We start from the raw sequence: 21164 nt of genomic DNA, 5'->3' as shown, positions 1-21164 counted from the left end.
TATCCTTACATACGATTTAATGTATTTTTTTAAGGTGGTACCTATAGCCCAGCACGAATCGCAAAGCGGTTTAAAAAAAAAAAGGTATTTGAGACAAGAGTTATGATAATATTTCATACATCAGATGTATTTGAAATGCTGTGGCCAGAAATACTGTACTTTAACCTTTCTATACAGTGACTATCTATCTTGGGGATATAATTCACGATAAATAAAGCAGAAAATGACAAAAACATACGGACCTGGATAAAGGTCTGTGACAGTGAGCTAGCATACAAATACCAGGACCCTGAACCTGAAGCAGCTAAATTGAATTTAGCCATCATTAATTGTGCTCTTTAGACCTGTGCTTTTCCTACTGTGACATGTCAAAAATGTGTTTCGTGAAAAAAAAAAAAAAACATATAGGAGGGATTAAATGAAACAACACTATGCAAACATTACTCTTTATTTTCTTCCACAGGGTTAACATTTTCACAGATTTATCAACAGCAACATAACACTTTATTATTAAGTCCATTTAAACTAATTTAACAGATAAATAAAAAAAGACAGTAAAAAAGAGGCACACAAGGTAACATGATTGTAGTCTGTTTTTATGTATGTATGTATATATATATATATATATATATATATATATATATACATACATACATACACACACACACACACACACACACACACAAAACTAGACAGTCTTTACTGCTGCTGTTTTTTGCAAACTCAGGTCCATGTCTTCTTTTATTTCAAGTCTGACTTTCCATGGGTCCAATGGTAAACATCACAATAAATAAACACATAAATAGATCAATGAGAGACCAGTCAGTGTGTAGCTGTTGTTGAATTTGCAGTAATTTGCTCACATTCTCATATGATCTACCATAAAAAGCTTGTTTGATTGGGGACTTGATTGTGAATCACATATTGGCAGTGTTTAAAGTACAGTTCACCTCATAGTTGAAATTGTATCAGTTCTAACAACAAGAATGGTGTCTAGTCACAAACACTGATAAAGATTCTGTTAAAGCTCAGGACATATACATCTCAAGTGAACACATCAATAGCTGCCAAGCATCAAGACTCTGCTTTTGTTAAATTTGCTACTTTACAACTCATGTGAGTAAATGAATATCTAGTTTCAACTAGTTGATTACGCCCATTAGTAATTCAAGTTAACTGGCAGAGCCGCAGACATACAAAAGGTATAAAAACAAGACAAAATAGCCTCCAAAATTACACGAGGACCAAAGTGGGATCTTAAATTCAAGCAGCTCAAGTTCATCAACATGGTGACACAATCATGGCACCATTATACACAAAATGTAGTTAAAAGGGATATGCTACTCATTTACATTATCTCACAATGAATATATGTCCTTATTACAGCTGGTGAAAAGGAGCACTGTATTCTCCATCTACCAAACTGCAACAAGTAAAGTTCTCTGTCTTGAGCACATCCTCACAGACATATGCATTAATGGTAGTGTTTTTGGCTACAGATAGCCACATCTAATGCAGTACTATGTATGTTGTATTATTAAGTACCTAAATCTGTTTTGTTGACGGCTTTACATGTGGCTATTTTGAAATAAATAATCATAATTCATCTGAGATTAACTTCAACAATGACCTAAATGTAAGCAACGTGTGAAAAGTTACTTTAAAAACATTCACAATTCTCACAATCTGACGACAATGTGCAATTTTGTGGAACATTTCTGGTTTAGAACTACTGCCAATTTGCTGTTAATTGTCATTTCATTTATAATTGCTTTTTATATCATAATAACCCTGTAATTAATGACACAGAAACTCTGTGCTGATGATTTGTTTTTTGAGAAACTGAATGTTCAATTTTGAGCTGGCAGCAGATTTACAGTCGCAGGTTAAAACAGCCCTCACTAACATCACTAACAAGCACTCAGTTCAATGCTTAATATGTAACCGTTAGTACAAAACAACATACAGAGGGTCGACATAAACAACAAGTACACTTTACAGTTGTGCTTCAAATCCAATAAAACTGCTTTGCTTTAACGGTCAGAGAGATGTACAACTTTACAGTAGCATTGGTGGCCGTAGTTATTGTTGTACTAAATTGATTTAGACTGAAAGATGTCCCCGTTTTTTTAAATTCCCGCTTTATACGCCAAAATACAGGTAAACATGAGTCATGTTTGTGGGGATCAACAGTTATTTCGACTTCAACAACTTCACTTTGGTTGATTGGCAATGAATACAGTTGCAGCTTCTGAGTTCACAATGTTCAGTTTGCGGTCTTGGTGGCCGTGAGTTACACTTGACTGACAAAGTGAGAGCCATCATCTACAACCCAGTGGCCTTGAGTGTCATCTGCAGCTCTTTGAAGAGCCTTTCTTTGGATGACCTGAACGTTAGCAAAAGAAAAAAGAAACAATACTTTAGTAGGATGCAAATATAGCTGCAGTTTATTCTTACAATACAGACTGATGTTTTGGTGTATAGTCTTATATACACCGTCTCCTGTAGCATCATGAGTGTGTCATTCATATTCTTCTGTGACTTCTAACTGTTAAAGACTTCAGGTCTAAATTCTACATGACTTACACTTAAAGCAAGTGGATAGTTACTGCCTCAATCATTTTAAAAGCAAATGATCACAATGGATAAAGAAACGTCTTTGTATCTTTAATATAAACTTCAAATATGAAATGTCCTTTTCACACATACTAAAACTAGTTAAAAACACCTGTGTCTGATATACATTTAGAAAAAACTTTATTCTAACAACAAACGTCCATCTGCATAGCCGAAATACTTTAGTTTCTTTCTACTGCTGTCTTAAGCTGAGCAGAGATGTAGAGTTGTTGCGTCAATGTAACTTTTGTATCAAATGTGTCCCCAAATGTGTTTCAGTGTCTGATGTCGTGACACTATATTAAAACCATAATAAAAACGAATAAATAAAAAAAACACCCATTTATCAGGTAAATCAAGAAACCCAAAATAGCAAGCTTCTGCTCAAACATGGCAATTTCCAAAATAGTAACAAATACAAAATGTATTTTATTTTCCAGCCGTAAGTATTATTCATTCATTAAAAATGACTAACTTGACGCCACTAGTTGCAGTCATTTGAGCTGACAAACTGTAAGACATGTATCAAATGACTTTTGTCTGCTTACCTGTTCATGGTAATTGTGATTTTGGTGGAAGGTCGCCTCCCGAGTGGATACGTTTTTAATTCTCACTGCTCCCTGTCTGTCAAGAGAGCGAGACCGCGGGGATTTGAGCTGACTGCGGTGGTGCCATGACTTAAGCTGTTCATTCACTACTTGTTGAGGGAGGCCATTGGGGCGGTAGTGTGGATGGTCCCATTGAGCCGGGGAGGGGGAGAGTCGGACCTCAGGGAGTAAAGACCTCTGTGCTCTCCGGTGGGGCACAGCGGCCTCGTTATAGTAATACTCATATCTGTTGGGAGGACAGGGAGCCGGCTGGGCGTAATAGCTCCCTGCCAAGTCCAGATCTTGTTGGTAGACCATTTTCTCATTGTAATAGGCTTTGGGAAAACCGGTGTTGGACTGGTGCCTGGGATTATGGTAAAAGCCGGTGCGTGCGAAGGCTTGAGGTCCATAGCTGCCAACTGGGCTAGAATGCGGATGTGCAGACTGATATTGCTTGGGCGAATCACAGGGCATCTCCTTACACGGTGAGCTGTTGTAAGATGTAAACGAGTGTTCAGAGTTGCTATCCTCAGAGTTAACGTGGTTTCCGTAGTTCACCGTGGGAGGGAGAGTCTCTGGTAAAGTTATTGAATATTCTGTCAGTCGCCTCCTTGGACCTCTGGTGCGACCCCGGTCCTTTTCAAATGAAGAGTCAGGGTTGGATATTCTGTGTAGACATCAAGTGCATTAGTATGGCCACTTAGCAGACACATGAACCTTTGAAAATATGTACATCTCACAGTCAAAAAAATATAAAATAGGTGGAGAGGTCAATAATATCACTGCAATTTGAAGTTAATCACAGGTTCACTATAGTTGTGCTGTGGACATACAGTACTGTGGATGTATTTGAGGTGCGGCTACCTGAGGGAGAGTTGTCTGTGCACTCGCATCTCTGGTGTGGAAGGCGTGCTGTTCGACTGAGTGCGGCTCAGCCTCAGGTGGGAAGCAAAGCAAGCCTCCAACGGTGGCAACAATTCACTTTTAGCTGGACTGCTGAACACACAAAATGACAGCACAAGAAATACGTCAAACTTTGTTTCTCAGTTTGTGTTTTTATGCATCAAAACATCTTTAAATACTTAGGAAAATACCCAGACAACAGAGGAAATACCAATGAATAAAAATGTGAAGCCAACTCAGTTAATAAAACGGATTATAAAAAGGCAACATTTTCCATAAATTGCTATATTTCCTCTGACATCCTGTGGCATTAATCCATTACACTGACAAACATGAATAAACACTATCACAAATTGGAGTTTTTATTACAGCAATCGACTCCTGGACAATAAAGCCTGAATTCTACCTCTGCGTCAAGGTGTCATAATCAATCAGATGGATTTATTGTTCTGTATTCTTGCCATTGGCTGTTGTAGCACCAGAGCAAAAGCAGATGGCAGTGTTGAACATCACTGACATCTTTGCAATACAATGCAAGAATAAGAGGGTATGCACTAGAACCGACTTTGCAAGATGAGCTTTTGCCCCAGAATCATTGAAAAGATTGAAACTAAAATTCTTGAAAGGGTGCACAATGTTCTGTTAAAGGCAGAATTGCAGCATTAATTATTCACTGCAATCAAATTGTTTTTTTCCCAGCATTTCCAAAGAATCCAACCAGGACCATTTCACTCTCAATCTTGCTTATGTTACTAGTAGCCACAAAATCTGCATTTCACGCAGCTTACTACAACCCAAGTAACACAAACCACAACCCCCCCCCCCCCCCCCCCCCCCCCCAATACTAAAAAGTTGAAGAACAGGAAAGGAGTCATGATGGATGGTCGGTGTTACCTCGTCTTGCTGGAGGAGCGTGACTTCCTGCTCTTCTGGTAAGGTTGGTCCAGACTAGTCTCTGACCACGGGGAGGGCTGGATGGGAGGAAGGTCACATACAGGGCTCGAGTTTAGACTCAGCATAGAGTCCAGATTGGGACGGGGAGACTGGCTTGGGGTCACCGGCAGGGACTGTGGAGCCACAGATGGAGCCATGTAGGGGCCGCCTATGAAGGACTGTGAGGACACAGGAGGCTGGGGAGGATCGGCCTCTGCTGGGTCGGGGAGTCCAGAAGACAGCTGTGATGACTGACTTGTCACCTCTAGTGGAAAAAAATAGAAATGATGTAATGTAGGATACCTGCAGAAAGTCTTTTACTGTTGATAAATGTTAATATCCTCCAAATATGGTTACATATTCTTTAAGGAAGCATCTTCTATTTGGAGAAAACATGAGCACTGAAAGTATTCATGATAAATGTTCACATGTTTTATGGTTAACGGTTGTTGTCCAGCTTTCAAAACTACAGAAAGTTGGTCTTGGTCCAACTCTCACCAACACTAGATTTTAGGCTAAATCTTACCTTCATCTTGCACTACAGAATCAGACAGAGAGCTGTCATCAGATGTACCCAGATCTGAAAATCAGAAAAAAACACTTTGGTTCACATGTGAAGTATCAGATGATACATTTCGGTTTAATTAATGATTAAGTTATGAAGTGACGATCAATTAACTCCTTGCACAGGTGATTACAGAAGGGATTTGACGGCCAACTATCTTCTAGTCTGGCCAGGCGCCTCTCACCGTGTTGTGCAATATTGAAAGCAGGGAGTGGTGAAGATCGACCGTGCTCCAGTCGGAGCTGAAAAGCCGTCTCCTGCAGCCGTTTGAGTTTCTTCTCCTCTCTCTTGCGCTGCTGTAAACGGCTCTTTTTAACAGCCTTACTCGGGTGATCCTCCTCGCAGAGCTTGCGCGCTGCCTCGTCTATCTTCATCTGAAGGGCCAACTCAGCATCCACTAAACTCAGTTCTGACTCCTATAAAATGGTGCAGCGACAAGAGCGAGACATCAGTGTGACTCTTGAAACATTGTATCTCCTTGAGGTTAACGTTATTGTTTAAAAATGCTGTTTTTTTTTTTTTTACCTCTGCTCCTCGGGGGAAGCTTTGCTCGTCCAATTTAAACGTAGCTCCAATACGTCTGCGAATCTGCGGCGGCTTCTCTCCCGGCAGCAGAGGGTAATCATCTGAGAGCTGGCCTGTCAACTCCTAAACCACACAGACAATATCAGAAACTCAAATGTCCACAAAGCAACATTTGAAGGTGACTAAAAGTTGTTGTTTTTCTTAGGACAGATGTAGTTAATCATAATTGGTAATCAAAATAGAGACATTTTAAAAAAACGCTACTAAATCCTTTCAGTTCAGTCCAAATAAAGACACACACACACACACACACACACACACACACACACACACACACACACACACACACACACACACACACACACACACACACACACACACACACACACACACACACACACACACACACACACACACACACACACACACACACCTTGAGAATTGATGTAACCATGTCCGATGATGTCGTATCTCATTCTGCTCGTTACATGTTGAGGCATATAGGTTCAAGGAATCTGTTGCACAATTCTGCACTTCCAGAGATTTCCTCTCGCAACACATTCTTTCTCACTATGTCGCGCATCCGTGTCCAAACCCAACGCAGAGCACGACGGCACACGGTTACCGGTTTCATTAATGAAGGCTTGTAAAAACGGTTACGTTTGAGTCACTCCTAACCAGCCACCTGTGCAGACAGATAAACACATAAGCACGGCCCAAAGAGCTTACTTGTTCTTTTGTCACTAAGAGAAGGGAGAGGCATCACGTCTCCCATTAGTTCACCTGAGCGTGTCCCGACAGGAGTGCCCGGACCCAGTGTCAACAGGAAAGAATGATCAGTCCTGGGATTTTACAGTCGGAGCACAGACGCACGGCAGGAAAACACCCGGAGGAATATGTGCCCAGTTTCGAAATGATTCAGTGAGACCGTTTTAAGTCTTTCATCCATTTGGTAATTCCCGGTACAGAGAGCGAAGGAGAGGCAGATAATATTGTAAATAAAGGGATGACGTGACAAAAGTCTCATGCTGGATTCATATCCACTCTGTCATGGGAACATTGAAATTACTTTGGCCAACTGAACCACCAGGATACCTCTTCAAAGGCGATGATACATTTAAATCTCATTGTGTGGTCCAACTTCACAACACAATATGTCTGAAAGGAAAACGATGATGTTTGTATTCTCTAACGTCACTATGGACAGGAGGAAAGATTTAAAGAGCGTTTGTTTCCCCTCGGTGGACTGAGACTGGAGATAACCACTGTGACATTAAGGACACTTTGAAGCTAATGCAGAAGAAAATGGAAAATTCATAAATTTGTTTTTGAACCACTGGAACTCAAACCCCACAAAGACCTCAAAGCCCAAGTGAAGAAACAAAACGTTCTGACTCCCGAACAACATTTTCTAATTCCCCCACATCAGTGTGGACAAGGCTGAACACGGGTCACTTTGTTAACATGCAATAAAATGCGTCATCAAACATCCTGCACTAAACTACTCTACCTATTTAATCTTTTATATAAGCCGCTGAATCACATGAAATATGGCAAGCACACGTTGTAACATCTGGCCTCATTAAGCAGCGAATATTTTGAGTTTTGTCTTTAGTAATGTACTACTACTAAAAACCTTTAAGATTTGAATGAGCTTAAATCCTCATGATTATGTGGATCTTTAGTTCCGTGTTTTGAACTGTTGGCCTGTTGATGTGTAGATTCATTTTACTTACAGCTTCTCGTATGCAGAGTTTCTTCAACTCCAGGAGGCAGCGCTCCAGTCGGTCTTGGAGAGCCTGGTGTTTGAGCTTCATGGCCCGTGTGTGCGTGGTCACATCCTTCGTATGCGTCATTGGGCTGTCTGAGCCTGCGTAACGCAACAAGAAAGAAGCATACAGACTGTTACACCTTATTTATTAAAGTACTCAACACTTGAGCCCTTAAGTAAGAGGAAATCAAAGTTAGAAATGAATAAGTAAAGACCAAACTTAAAAAGGAGTGGACCAAAAAGAAATACATACAAATCTGAAAATTCTACTTTTTAATGATCATTTTGGAGACTGTTGGTTCTGGTTCGATTGAATTGCATTGTATTACACTGAAAGGTGTTTTAGTATTAATTGGCAACTCGGTGAACATAAGAGCATAGTGTGTCTGTGATGTATTTTTAACCACAATGAAAACAAAGTAAATCACATGTGTTAGGGAAAAGGAGACAAGTCTACAGACCTTTTCAAACTTGACAAGTTTGTGCAACAAAATAATTAGTCAGTCATCAAGCTCCCTACTATTTTAAGTTCTTCATGATGGTTGATGGTGATCTTTGATTCTGCCTGTTATATTTGTATTTATATATTTTTTACTTTGCCTAGTTAGTATGCTGGCATGCTCATATTATGGTGCCCTTACCATTATGATGCTGCTGCAGAATAACTCTCAAAGACACGAAGGACAACACAATGGCTACATTCAACACCACGTACCTTTTGTTTTTATCGTTGTTGTCTTTAGTGGCATGCAGAATAACTGGTGGTATAAACAATGTGCAAGTGTCCGACTGGTGCTGTCTGTAGCCTCGGTGACTAATGACATTAAGATTAGTCTCAGTTGCAGTGGGAGTGGCTTCAGGCAAATTGCATTGAGCTCCACATACCTTCAGAGATTATTAACAGAATCCCTGCAGGTACTGACAAACATCTGAGGTGCGACAGGAAAGAAGTGTGACAGCACCACAATAGGGCGAAGAATTCCTCTTCCTAGAGGGACAATCCCCCCATTCTTTGTCGACCGACACCTTTTCATTGTATCGGGCAGACATCGCGTGTTTCAATCAAGATGAACGAATGTCAGAAGGGCCAGAATTAGAAACTGCTGGGCGTAGCAGCAACAAGACTACCAACATTTTTTGTTAATTCTTTAGCATCGTTACCATTTGGGACAGAGGGAATAATGTAGACGACCACATTTTGTGACTCCCTTTAATGAAGTTGATGTTGGCAACCCCCAAAATAAGAGCATAATATTTACTCAAGTTGCACCTGGTAAACCAATCAAACATTTGGTCAATACAATTTCAGTAAAGGTTGAACAAAAATGTTCACAGCCCAACATAAAATATTTAAACTGCTTCTTTTGTCTAATCAACAGTCCAAAATGATATCCAGCTTTCAACAAATGTCCACAGCTGACAAGCTGAAAAGTTTTGGCTTTTTTGCTTAAAAAAGTCAAAAAGAAACACATAGTTATTCGACTAACAAAATGATTGCCAGTTAGCTTTCTGTTAATCAACTAATTGATTAACAGACGGATTGTTTCAGCTCTAATATTCACAAAACATGTTCAACCAGAAAAGGACGGAATTTCCTCCTGATTAAAATCCAGAGTTAAAAGGCCGAAGCTTGTTTACAGATCTTGCGAATTACAACTGCGTGAGTGAAAAAGATGTTGTGGCTGCAGAGGGAGCCGAGTGAAATCTGACTTGAGGCAGATTCAGTTGGGTCTGAAGACTTCCAGTTTAATAATGAAAAGAATCTCAGAAAGAAGTTTAAAAAGGTGGGTTTACCAGACCTCTGTAGCCTGCTCCTCATCTCTGCTTCAGGCTATCCGCTTAAATCTACATTAGTTGCCACTAGCATAACAAACCAGAATCTCTGACAGAAAAATCTTGTTGGTCAAGTTGCATTGTGGGTAATGTAGATGTCAGGTTTTCACCAGAAGAAAGAATGAATGGAATAAAAAGGACGATATCTGATTTGATCCTTTTTTTTCTCTAAACTATCCTAAATACACAATGTTACAGTTCAATGCTAAATCGGTGGATTGCGCTTTTATTCTGGATTCATTACGATGCATCCTATTTTGGGTAGAGCGACAAATCTGGCAGCAAATCCCAAAGGACCACATGCATTTCAGTCCCTGACAGAGTTCTCACGTGATAACTTGCTTTTGTTAAGTAGATGACTTGCTCCGGTTTTCAACTGGTTGGAATTACTTGGAATTGTTTGATCTGTGCTGAAGTGGGGAGTTGATTTCAGTGTAGATCCTGTTATTGAGATCTCTGTTACCAAGAGAATTACAGCAGCAGCTGTTAACTCAATGTAATCTACAACTATTGTGTTATTCTCTGAAAGGAAGTCATTATGCTAAATATTTGTGTGAAGCAGAAGCAATTCAAAAATGATCTTGAAACAAAAGAGGTGAACAGTGTCAGGAGAAGATTAGTGTTACCAACAGCGGTGAAGTTCAGAATGAGTAGGTAGATGTCTTGTGTGTCTTTATCAGAAAGAGATCAACATCAAAAGTCTGTTTGAGGTCACTTAGCTGGTGCTGTGATAAGATTACCACGAGCTGGACTAAAGGTGTGTACTCGGTTTCAACATTGATTTGTGCTTCCAGCAAACGTCTACTGGCTGAAAGAACTTGATGCTTTGCTTTTTAAATAATGAGTAATGTAACCCAAGGGTGCAGGTCTCACACAATGTTTTCAGTATTAAAAAGTCAGAGAACTTAAACCCTCTTTCACTAATTGACACAACTCAATAAAGCTGCCCAGTGTCCCTCAGATACAAATCTGCCAACCAGCCAAAGACAATCTGCAGTCTATAGTTTGTTTCTACTAATTTCAGGTCTCATGATGTTGTTGGTGCAGATTTTTAGGAATCAAGCACATGTGTACTTCTGCAAGCTGTTATATCCTGAGACTCAATTAACAAAGGAACAGACTTGATGATCAAGTTTAACTGTTATGTTGCGGTGGCATTAACGTGCAATACCTGGAGATACTTTAGAGCCTGGAAAAAAAAACCTGCATGAATGTGCTTTCCTCGGTTTTAAAATATATATTTTAAAAAAGTGAGACATAAAAGTGTTTTACCTGAATGAAGGATGATGCCACTGTCAGTGTCACTGATCTCTCCGTTGCCCTCCATGTCAGGGAATCGACCTGTTGCTATTCTTTAGTGGATGACGTCGACGCTCACCATTTCCTGTAATGTATTATTTCAGCTTTAAACACCCATCACAATTAACTACATCAGCCTTGATTATCACAAAAGTCAGGGATTCTTTGTGGCAAAGTCTTAAAAATGTACACACTTCTGAACAAGCCAAGATAAGAGATAACTTCTATCATGAAAAACATTTAGTGAAGACAGTTTTGTCTTTTGCAAAGCCTCAAAAGACAAAAGCAGAGCAGATTCAAAGTGGAACAATGTTTAATCCTGCAGCGTCTGGGAGTCCACTCGGAAAAGACACCTGAATATAAGATAGGATTAAAAAACAACAACTCCAGACTAACTTTTCCACTTGCTGCCCACTTTCTCAGTTGGTCTCACGGGTACATGATTTAGTTGCACCCTCTTTTTGCTCGACATGGTATTAATCAATGACCTTGCATGTTGTCTTAATTTGCATACCCAGTCTGCACTTACATCATCGGTGAGTCGAACATTTTGTTCTTCTCCTCTCTCTAATCAGCTAGAGCCCTTCCTTCTTTTAAGCACGGTAACAGCTGAATGGATTGTTTGGTTAAGTTGTTTAATCTTGTGATCAGGTGATTGAGTGACTCAGGTGTGACTTGCCTTCTTGACCATACAGTCAGGTGGAGTCATAGTCTCCCACAGCATGAGTAGTGCACATGAACGTTGCCAAGTCTAGGGCGTGTTACTGTTTGTTAGTCTCTGATGTCATATGATCGCCATTATCTCATTCCTTCAGATAAGAGGTTCAGGACGCATGAACCTTATATGAGCGACTGGTGTCAAATAATAACTGTGAAACTCGTTGGTTCAATTATTAACCGAGAGGTTACGGGAATGTGCCGCTGGTTGCATACCAACACCCACCAGGGGTAGGAAGCTTCCCAGCAGTCCCTGTTTTTAGGAACAGCTAGATGAAGTGAAGATAAGAGCAACAAGAGTTGGTTTTTTTCTCTATGTTGGTCCATCCTCTTGGTGATCCACACACATGAACATGACCCCTCCTCCAAACAGCTCACATGATCGTGACCGGCGCTTCACTCCTTCAAATCACAGATAATTGTCTGCTGTGTTTTCTAAATTAAGGCTGAACAGCTGATGTACAACACACTTAAAAGACAACCTACACTGCTGAATATAGTGCCATTCCAGTTTGAAATATAAATATATGCTACATTTACAAAAATGCTCTCTACAATTTTTGGTATCCACTGGTACTTTTGACAAAAACCTATAAATGACTACTAAAAAAATGAACCAGTCTATTGAATTTGGTAGGTATGCTACTAGAGCACAGGATTCTTGACTATATCTACAAACTATAAAACAACAAGCAGCAGTTAGTGTTTGAGGATCACATAGCTAATCAATTTGATGACAGCAGAAATCAAAAAAGGTAAAAAAATAAACCCACTAGGAATGCAACTACTGATAATTTTCCTAATTAATCAATAAAAAAGTAGGAATAAATATGATTTATGGACTTTTATTGAAGTCTATAAAATGAGTGGAAATACTGACAAGTACCCTGTCACATGTACACAAAGCCCATTATGCAACTTCAATTAGCTTCTTTTTTTTTATCCAGCCAACAGTCAGACAAGCAGCATGTCTTCACACAATTGAGTAATGTAATACATCAATAAAGACACAGACATAATGTACTTTAAATCTGTGGTGTCCAGTCATACGACTCGGAGTGTTTTGAGATTTCAGATTCCACCTCACCAGTTCAATGTGTGCTAATTACTGAAATCCCCTGAAAAAGCAGCAGAGTCTCATCCTTTCACCGCACGAGGGTGGACTGAATTGGAAGTACTTCAGTGGTTTGATGTACTGTAGATGTACAGTATCTTCAAACTAGATACAAAGAACTGCTTGTACACAGACCAATCTGTAACATTTGTTTTGTTAGACATATTTTATCTAAGTCAAACATTTCTGTGAAGGTGCTAAGAAGCTATATAAAACTCTACCTGGAGGCATTTGTTTAAGTCAAGCGTCAGTACCACAGAAGCCCGCACTGTCATCGTTTGTAAAAGCATAAATATCTATATGAAATATTAACCCAACAACACTATTAACACAATGACAGTTATTCCACATAAATCCAAATTAATTCACCCAGAAGACAATAGGCAAAGTAAGTACATGAAAGACTGCCAATTAGACCACATATATAAACAAAATCTACTTACTTTATGAGAAACTTAGAAAAACTGTCAAAATCCAAAGAGTGAAACCTTTCTCTGGGAATTCCCGACATAAATGGAAATGCACAAAACCTGAGCTGAGTGGAGTCCGGACAGGAATGAGGGACTCGCCCACTAAGAGGAGCGCTGCCTGGTGAAGAGGAGTGGCCACATACTGAGGGCTGAACACTCGAGTCAGTATCAAATAACTCAGCGCTCCTGTCTGAGCTTGAAACTGTGTCAACAACAATGACAAAGATACAAAGAGATTACACTTTACTTCACCCTCTTATCAGCATCCTAATAGGCGGTTGGTGGCAACCTGACTGAAACGTGTGTCCCTTGAGTGCAAAGGCACCATTACTATAAAAAAAGTAGACACGGTGGGACAAAGACAAGGGGCCCAGGAGAAACAAATGAGAAACAGCACAGAAGTATAAAGGCAGTTTTAAAGCTGAAACCAGTTGTCAACTAATCAATTGGTTTATTGTCAGAAAGAAATAGCAAAAATGATTTAATCTTCTCAAATATGAAGGTTTCTTGCTTTTTTATAAGTTGCATGATAGCAAATTGAATATATTTGTGATTGTAACTTTTTTTTCCACCATGTTTTGTATGGACCAAAAAAATACTCCATTAATTAATGGAAGTATCTGACCGACTAACCAATAAAGATGAGTGTATTCATTAGTAACCAACAGCAGTGTCTTGTTCAACTGTTTCACTTTGTACATATTTCTGGGTCCAGGTTTGTGGGACAACATGCAAGGTGTCTAAAAGCCCGAAACCATGCTTTGATCACGGGTAATAGGTGACTGCGACTGGATAACTGATTGGTGACGGCTCTCTGACTCTTCACCTCGTAGGTTTTCTTACAATAAAAACTGTGTCAGTGTCAAAGTTCAGCTGTGGTATACAAAGATCAAATATCTGGTGAAAGCATTTCTACTGCCATCTCCTGGATGTTTCAAAGGGCCGGTACGACTTACACATGTACCATCTTAAGATTTGCAAATAGCCTTCTTAACTTCACCCCTTCTCTTCTTACTTCCAGGCTACCAATGCAGAGGCTCTTTTGTGGCTTGCCAGTTTTTTTTGCCTCGACTAAAAAGAGGGGAAACGCACGGCGGCGGTGGGACAGTATGCATGATTTACTGGGACCAAGAGGCAGCACCTGCTCTCCAACTGCATGGCTCACATTCATTCGGAATCTCAATATTCATTTTGGCTTTCCAGGAATGTTGGTGCTTAGACACGCGGAGAAAAGGTCCAGCAATTCCCAGACACTCAAGAATTAGATCTCAAATGACACGGCACCGAGGAAGCAGCAGCCACAGGGACAAAGCAGCAGATATTTGGTTCAGTGACTCGTATGGTTAATAGAATAAAAGAGCAGCAGCAGCAGCGTCTTGTGGAAACAGGCAGCATACCAAGTTTGATCATCTAAAATCAGATCTAGGGGAAGTGAAGTCATGCAAATGAGTGATAATCTCTTCTGCTCACGGTAAACTACAGTTAACAATAGAATTGTATTTGTGACTCTTCAGAGTTGGCAGGAGATCAGTTTCATCACAAATTTCCCTCTTTCAATAACGCACAGCTGTGCAGTTAAGTCCATCCATCTTTATGTGACGACTAGTTAAACATCTTCCCACAACACGACTGTACGACACGGACACTCGTGCTGTGTTGAAGTAACCAGTCTGTGGATGTCATGGGTAGTTTATATAAACCAGAGGTCCCCACCAGACAGAGATATAGCTTTGTGTAGGCAATACAGCAGCTGGCCAAACAAATTCTTGAAATATTCTCGAGTCCTTTTATACGTGTACGGCTAGACTTCTGCTGCCTGTGTGTCGAGCCATCAGCTGCCAGGGATCACACATTTCCCCCTCAGTATGTTGCAGCTTGGCTCTTTCCACCAACCGCTAATGGATCATCTCAGTGTATTGATGCTTAAATCAAGGTGGTGTCGTAAAAAAAAAAAAAAAAAAGGTTCAATAAGGTTACACTAATGCACCAGAAACTCCTAAAACTGAATGTGAAACAAAGCCATTCTTGGAGCTGCAGGGTTCCTCCCCCACCTCTCTCTCTCTCCGCCTCAAGCCAGCTTTGAGTTTTATGTTGCCTAAAGGCTCTAATTGACTATAATAAAGATGTGAAAAAAATACCACATGTATATTAAATGAGAAAGCTTGCAGAAGTGGTGTGTGTGATGTGGATAACTGAATTAGAAGTGTGTGCACCACCATGCTAATCAAGGTCTATTCTAAAACTGTGGCCAAGCCCTTAAACTGTGGCTGAGAGTGAACCAGCGTAAACACACCAACACCGTTACACAGAGACATGCACGTTTAATCGGACACATTTGGTATCCCTGTAGACTTTTAGGCTTTCCACTAGAGTTTAAATTTCAAAGTTTGGGTGCACAGCTTGAGTTAGTAATGACTGTCCCAGCAGCAGGTCACGGAGGTTTAAGGGGTTAAGCCACCTCTGTCCTCGTGCCTCCTGGTCAACGCTCAGGAATGTGAAGCCAGGGGAAATGTTTCAATGCACAGCAATCACTAACTAACTAATATGACCGCTCTGTAGTTTTATAGAGATTGAAGTAAAACAATATCATATTTCCAACACGTCTCCCATGAACCATTTTGTATCAACTTCATGAGGTAGGTACACTACCAAACTGCTATGATGTAATAATACTGAGCATGCGAGGCAGAGTGTTAGACCTCACTGACTTGAATGCAGTTGTTCCTCTCAGTTATGATTTAATGCTGTGCGTTTCTGTTGAAAGAGGATGTCTCTCATTTATAACTTCTCTGCTGGTCAGTGCAGTCACAGCACTTAATACTGTTTAAACTATGTTTCTCTTTTACACAGGATTGACACAGACTGTCCATGAAAAAAAGATGCAAGATGGAGTTAAAATCAGTGTCCTACAATACTTCCAATAATGACATAATAGATATACGTTAAGTGTAATGTGCCCCACATATCTGAATACTGTAACGTTAGCGGTGTACAGGCATTAAATCAAATGGCACAACAAGCTTCAAGTGTCGAGTTAGTGAAAACTCTCTGGAGCAATAACAATACATTCAATATATGTATTGATGCATTTCATCAGCGCTACCTCAGCTCCATGAAGCTGCAGGGCCTCGGCTCTGAAGAGTTTCTCAAAGTTTAGAAACTTTTCACACACATTTAACGACACGCTGCCCAATAACATGACGTATTTTCAGAGGCACAATGAGTTCACTGGCTTTAATATTTACCGCGTTCCGTACATGCATGCAGATATAGTCAAATGAAACGTGTAACTTCATCGTATGTTGCTCTTACCTCAGTAACGTGAGCTAGTTAGTTAGCATCGTGTCTCATCTGTATCCATACAAACTCCATCGGGCTCCCAGATTTGAGCTGGAGGTTTACTTTTATTTACACAAACAAAAGAGCAGAAGGACACCGACACTAAGTCCTCAAGTGGTGTCTCTGTGGTCTAACGGAGTGGATACATTAAAACACAAACATTAAAATAACGAGTTACTCCCAGAACGACACTTTTTGTTGGATTGGCTACTTCTTGAGCTCAGTAAAGTAAAACAATGCTATGCTGCCTCCACGTGCTGTCGGAAAAGACGACTACAATAACAACATCAACTTTGTTTTTACCATGGTAACCGCGTTAACGACTCCCGACGTATACATAGGCACGTGTATCAAGTTAGGTTATCAAGATCAATAACACTATGACGAACATGTTTAGAACCAGTAAATATGTTTATTAAATCAATTCATTCATGATTCGTTCAAGGATCGGTCGTTGTTGTAATCTTCCACTCTGTGTAGAATTCTGACGAAGTGTTAGTTGATTGATGGAAATAAAACAATAGCAACCTTTAACAAAAACAATCCGTCGATGGGTCAAGCTGCTATTATTGCATTTAGTGGCCCTTGTAAGTGCTTAAAGTTATATTTACCACTGTAGTTTTACAAATTACGAGCTTAAAATGGGCCACCGAACGCCGCATTGGTCATCCTCTTCTTCGCTGCTGTGTGGGCGGTTTGCTTCATGGCATTAACCCCTGTTTCATGACGTCAACACCTCTTAATTATTCCTCCGACATGACCAAAGTGATCTATTTTATAATCAAGTAATACAACGTGTGTTCAAATAACTTAAATTAGCATTTTCCTCTTTTAGTTTGAGCCACTAGAGGGCACCAGTGCGTCACATAGACTTTTAATCCGGTAAACCACGTGATCATTTGTCAGGGCCATCCTATGTTTTATGTGACCAAACACCTCTTCTGATACAGTTAGCTTTTTTTGATTAATGTTTCAGACCTTTTTTATTTATATGCTGCATTAGTGTCTCAAACCCACCAATCAGCAGGAATCAGCAGGTGAAGAAAATGAAAGATTGAACAATAATAATTAAATCCACTGTTGGTTTAACACATTCACAAAAACAGTAGCTCACTTTGACTAAATACATTCTAAATAATATGATTGTAATATAAATTGTAGCTTACTGCTACTTGTCCACTAAAATGTCAATGGAACCAACAGTATAATCTTACCACCAAAGTGGTAAAATTGAACTTAGATGACATTCTGTTGTTAACACAATAATCATAAATCATTAGTAGATGTAACATAATTTGAAATATAGATGGGCTACTTGACCCATTTCTTTACAGCATGTGCCTGACAAGCTAATTACTTTAGCCATTCACTCATCCAGTGGGTCACTGTAAAACAGACCTGATGTCATTGACCCCAACCTACAGACGTTCATTATCAGAGATAAATTACTCACATCTGCTGTGCATAACAAACCATCAACCTGAAGCCATTCACTCTAATGGAAACTCTTGCTGTGGAAATCAACATTTTATGACAAATCTAATGAGCAATGTTGGCTTAATGTGTCTTTGATCATAGACAAGAATGAAACTGATCATCACTATTTGGAATTCATGATAAAAGTATTTCCTCTGGTTTGTCAACACATACTTTTTGCTGTTAAATCAGATTCTATTTTACGCGTTTCACATAATTTTATTCCAAATTATGCATGTGCCATTAATAGCTCTTTCAGGGATTTGATTTACTTTGGTTAAGAGCATTAATGTAATATAGTCCCACATAACTCAAAGAAATTAAAATAAAATATGTTTAAAATTGTGTAAAGCACTGAATTTTAGTGCTTATTTCAGAACCTAAAATGCATTGAACTGCCCTGATTTAGTGATAGTGACACTTCAATACATTTGCATTGTTGTATAATATGTGAAACTGTTCAAATTAAAACACATAAACAGACCTCATTTAAAATATCCTTCAAGTTCTCACTAGGAACTAAAGATGAACAAATTCTGTATTTTAACAGTACTTCCTTTCCGCATGTCTGTCTCAGTGGTTTTATTGTTTACAGGCAGTTAGTTGCATTGAATACATCTGAAACCATGGTTCCATGATACGTTTTCATGGCTGTTTTGACTGTAGGAAGATTTGTTCTTTGGAAAACACAGTTCCCCTATGTATGACCCATTGTACAGATTAAGTTTCAGTACAAACCAAGGCCTCTTTTGTCTCTATATGTCAAGTCTTGCACAAGAGATCCTGTTAGAGACACTGAAACCTTTAGAGAACAAGACTTCCTCAATTCAAATGTCATGAGCTGTCAGGTTTGCTCACAGGACAGGTAGAAATGAATAAAAAAGAATTAAATAATTGATATAAATTATATATATATATATATATTATATATATAGTATATGACTACCATGAGATTTTCTCAGTGAGCTGATAGGTGTCGCTCACTCATATAGACTTGAAGTGACATTTTAAGGAACAAAGAAACCACAGTCTGCAGCATTGGCAATATTGCAACATTGGCAAAAACGTTCTGCGTGTTGGTGGTTAAACAGTAAAAAGTAGACACACTAACATTGTGCCATGCTGCTTTATCTCTCAATTCACTGAAGCTGCCCTTTCAGCTGGGCAACGTTAGAAAGCCCAGATATCAGTAATGTGACAGTTTATTGTGTGAGCCTTTTTTCTTACTGTATATAAACAGTTACAAGTTACATTTGTACTGAGAAGGTAAATATTAATAATATGAATATGGAAGCTATGCAGGGAAAATAATTAATTACTTATGTTTTACTTAACTCCTGCAGTCCAACAGGTTAAATAATGCTATATCCTAAAATAAAACTTGATTGCAACAATTACAGAATAATAATAAAGGCTAAAACATTATGTAACAGTGGCACAAGTAAAAGAGAGTCATTAAGTCATGTAACAATATCCAGCCTATTCTAAAGCTATAGCTAACTACATTATCTATGGTCATACCAGTGGATTTGTATTGCCTATGAAACTAACAAACTGTTCATTTGTAAAAGGAAGGAGGTGTTATTTCTTCTTCTTACAGAAGATACGTAGTACGGCTACAAACTAAAATATATTATCAAGATTAAAAAAATCCTCGTCTGAAAAATGTGTCTGATAATTATCAATATGTCTGCCGGCGCCATATGAACCCGTGGGCTACTTTTCTTGTTATCTAATCGAAGTTTATGATTTACCAGTTAGAATACTAATTTGAGAAGTTGAAGGCAAGTTCACGTATTGCTGCATGCAAGAGATCTGCAACAGCGCCGTGAGAACACTACCAGTCTGTCTCATAGACCACAAACACGTTAGTGAAATGACTGACACCTCGCCTACTGGAAAATATGCCAGGGTCACACACCTTTCATCGTGTGTGTACCAGACTGGCAGAATAAGTCATTCAGTTCATTAAAAGGTTTCTAATCTTAACAACCATCATTTCTTACAAGTATTTTGTTATTCATTCAGAAATGGCTTTATTTAAAATGTGTCTGTAGACTGTGTCCATGAGCAATTCACTAATCCCCAGAGCCTCCAGCACGAGCATCAATGTGTGTATATGTGTGTATGTGCTTGTGAACTGCTCTGTTCTCAAGTTAAAGGTGCAATCTATCAACATGTTCAACTGTACAATAAGCACAAACAAACCCTCAACAGTTAGAATAAAGTATAGACTTTTGTCATGAATGTAAAAACAAAGCAGGAAACAGATTCCTTCAAGCTTAAAATGTTATCTAATGGGAAAAATTATTTAGAATAAAAAAGAAACATGAAAATGCAAAGCACTGACAAATAATAGTATATATGTAACCACTTTACACGATCACTTTACCTTATTTACGTATTTTCTTACAACTTGTTTCATTATGCATATGAATTTACATTGTGGTTTACAATGTGTCTTTATATTTTGCAATTCCTGAACACCTGTCTACTACAAATTTATATTTCATATATATGTATTCTATCTCGATATTTTAACTTCTGCATAATTTTATGTCTTAGATTCTAATTGTTTACTTACGGAATTTTCTTTTTATGCATATTTAATTGTTGGAGGGTGCCTGAGCTCTATGATTGTCATTTAAATCCACTGCTTGTCTGTAATTGTTGTGCCCATGACAATAAAGAACGTGAACAGGAGACGAACTTAACATTGTTGACTTGTCCACATTGCTAGAATAGATCCTGTTCTGTAACTGTTTTCACTGTTCATGTATGAGCATTCATTAGACTGTGTAACAGTAAAATACTGATCATCTACACTACCAGTGTTTATCTCATACTTGGTAACATTGGTGTTATTTGCGATACTGTTGAAACAGTTTTGTGAGAAAAGCCGGTCAATGTATCTCTGAAAAAACGTTTTCTTTCAAGCAGGAGAGGGGAATTCCTGAGTCACTGCACCCACAGCCTGGCACCGTGTTTTCTCATATTTAAAACTGCACGTAGTCGA

At 39.1% G+C, this 21164-nt stretch overlaps 1 protein-coding gene across 1 annotated transcript; it reads right to left on the bottom strand.

Moving 5' to 3' along the window:
• Window positions 1-609: 609 nt before the first annotated feature.
• On the bottom strand, window positions 610-13409 carry inavab (innate immunity activator b). Its single transcript, XM_079156913.1, has 10 exons — window positions 13307-13409; window positions 11006-11117; window positions 7866-7999; window positions 6130-6252; window positions 5789-6020; window positions 5566-5619; window positions 5001-5304; window positions 4068-4199; window positions 3165-3870; window positions 610-2386 (listed from the first exon to the last, which is right to left on the bottom strand). The coding sequence occupies exons 2-10, from the start codon at window positions 11058-11060 to the stop codon at window positions 2294-2296; spliced, it is 1833 nt and encodes a 610-aa protein (XP_079013039.1). The 5' UTR covers window positions 11061-11117; window positions 13307-13409; the 3' UTR covers window positions 610-2293.
• Between the last annotated feature and the right edge of the window lie 7755 nt (window positions 13410-21164).

This window comes from Pholis gunnellus (assembly GCF_910591455.1).
Source record: "Pholis gunnellus genome assembly, chromosome: 3".
In the NCBI taxonomy this organism is placed as follows: domain Eukaryota; kingdom Metazoa; phylum Chordata; class Actinopteri; order Perciformes; family Pholidae; genus Pholis; species Pholis gunnellus.
Note: the sequence above shows the minus strand (reverse complement) of the source record. Positions and strands in the feature narration are given on the sequence as shown.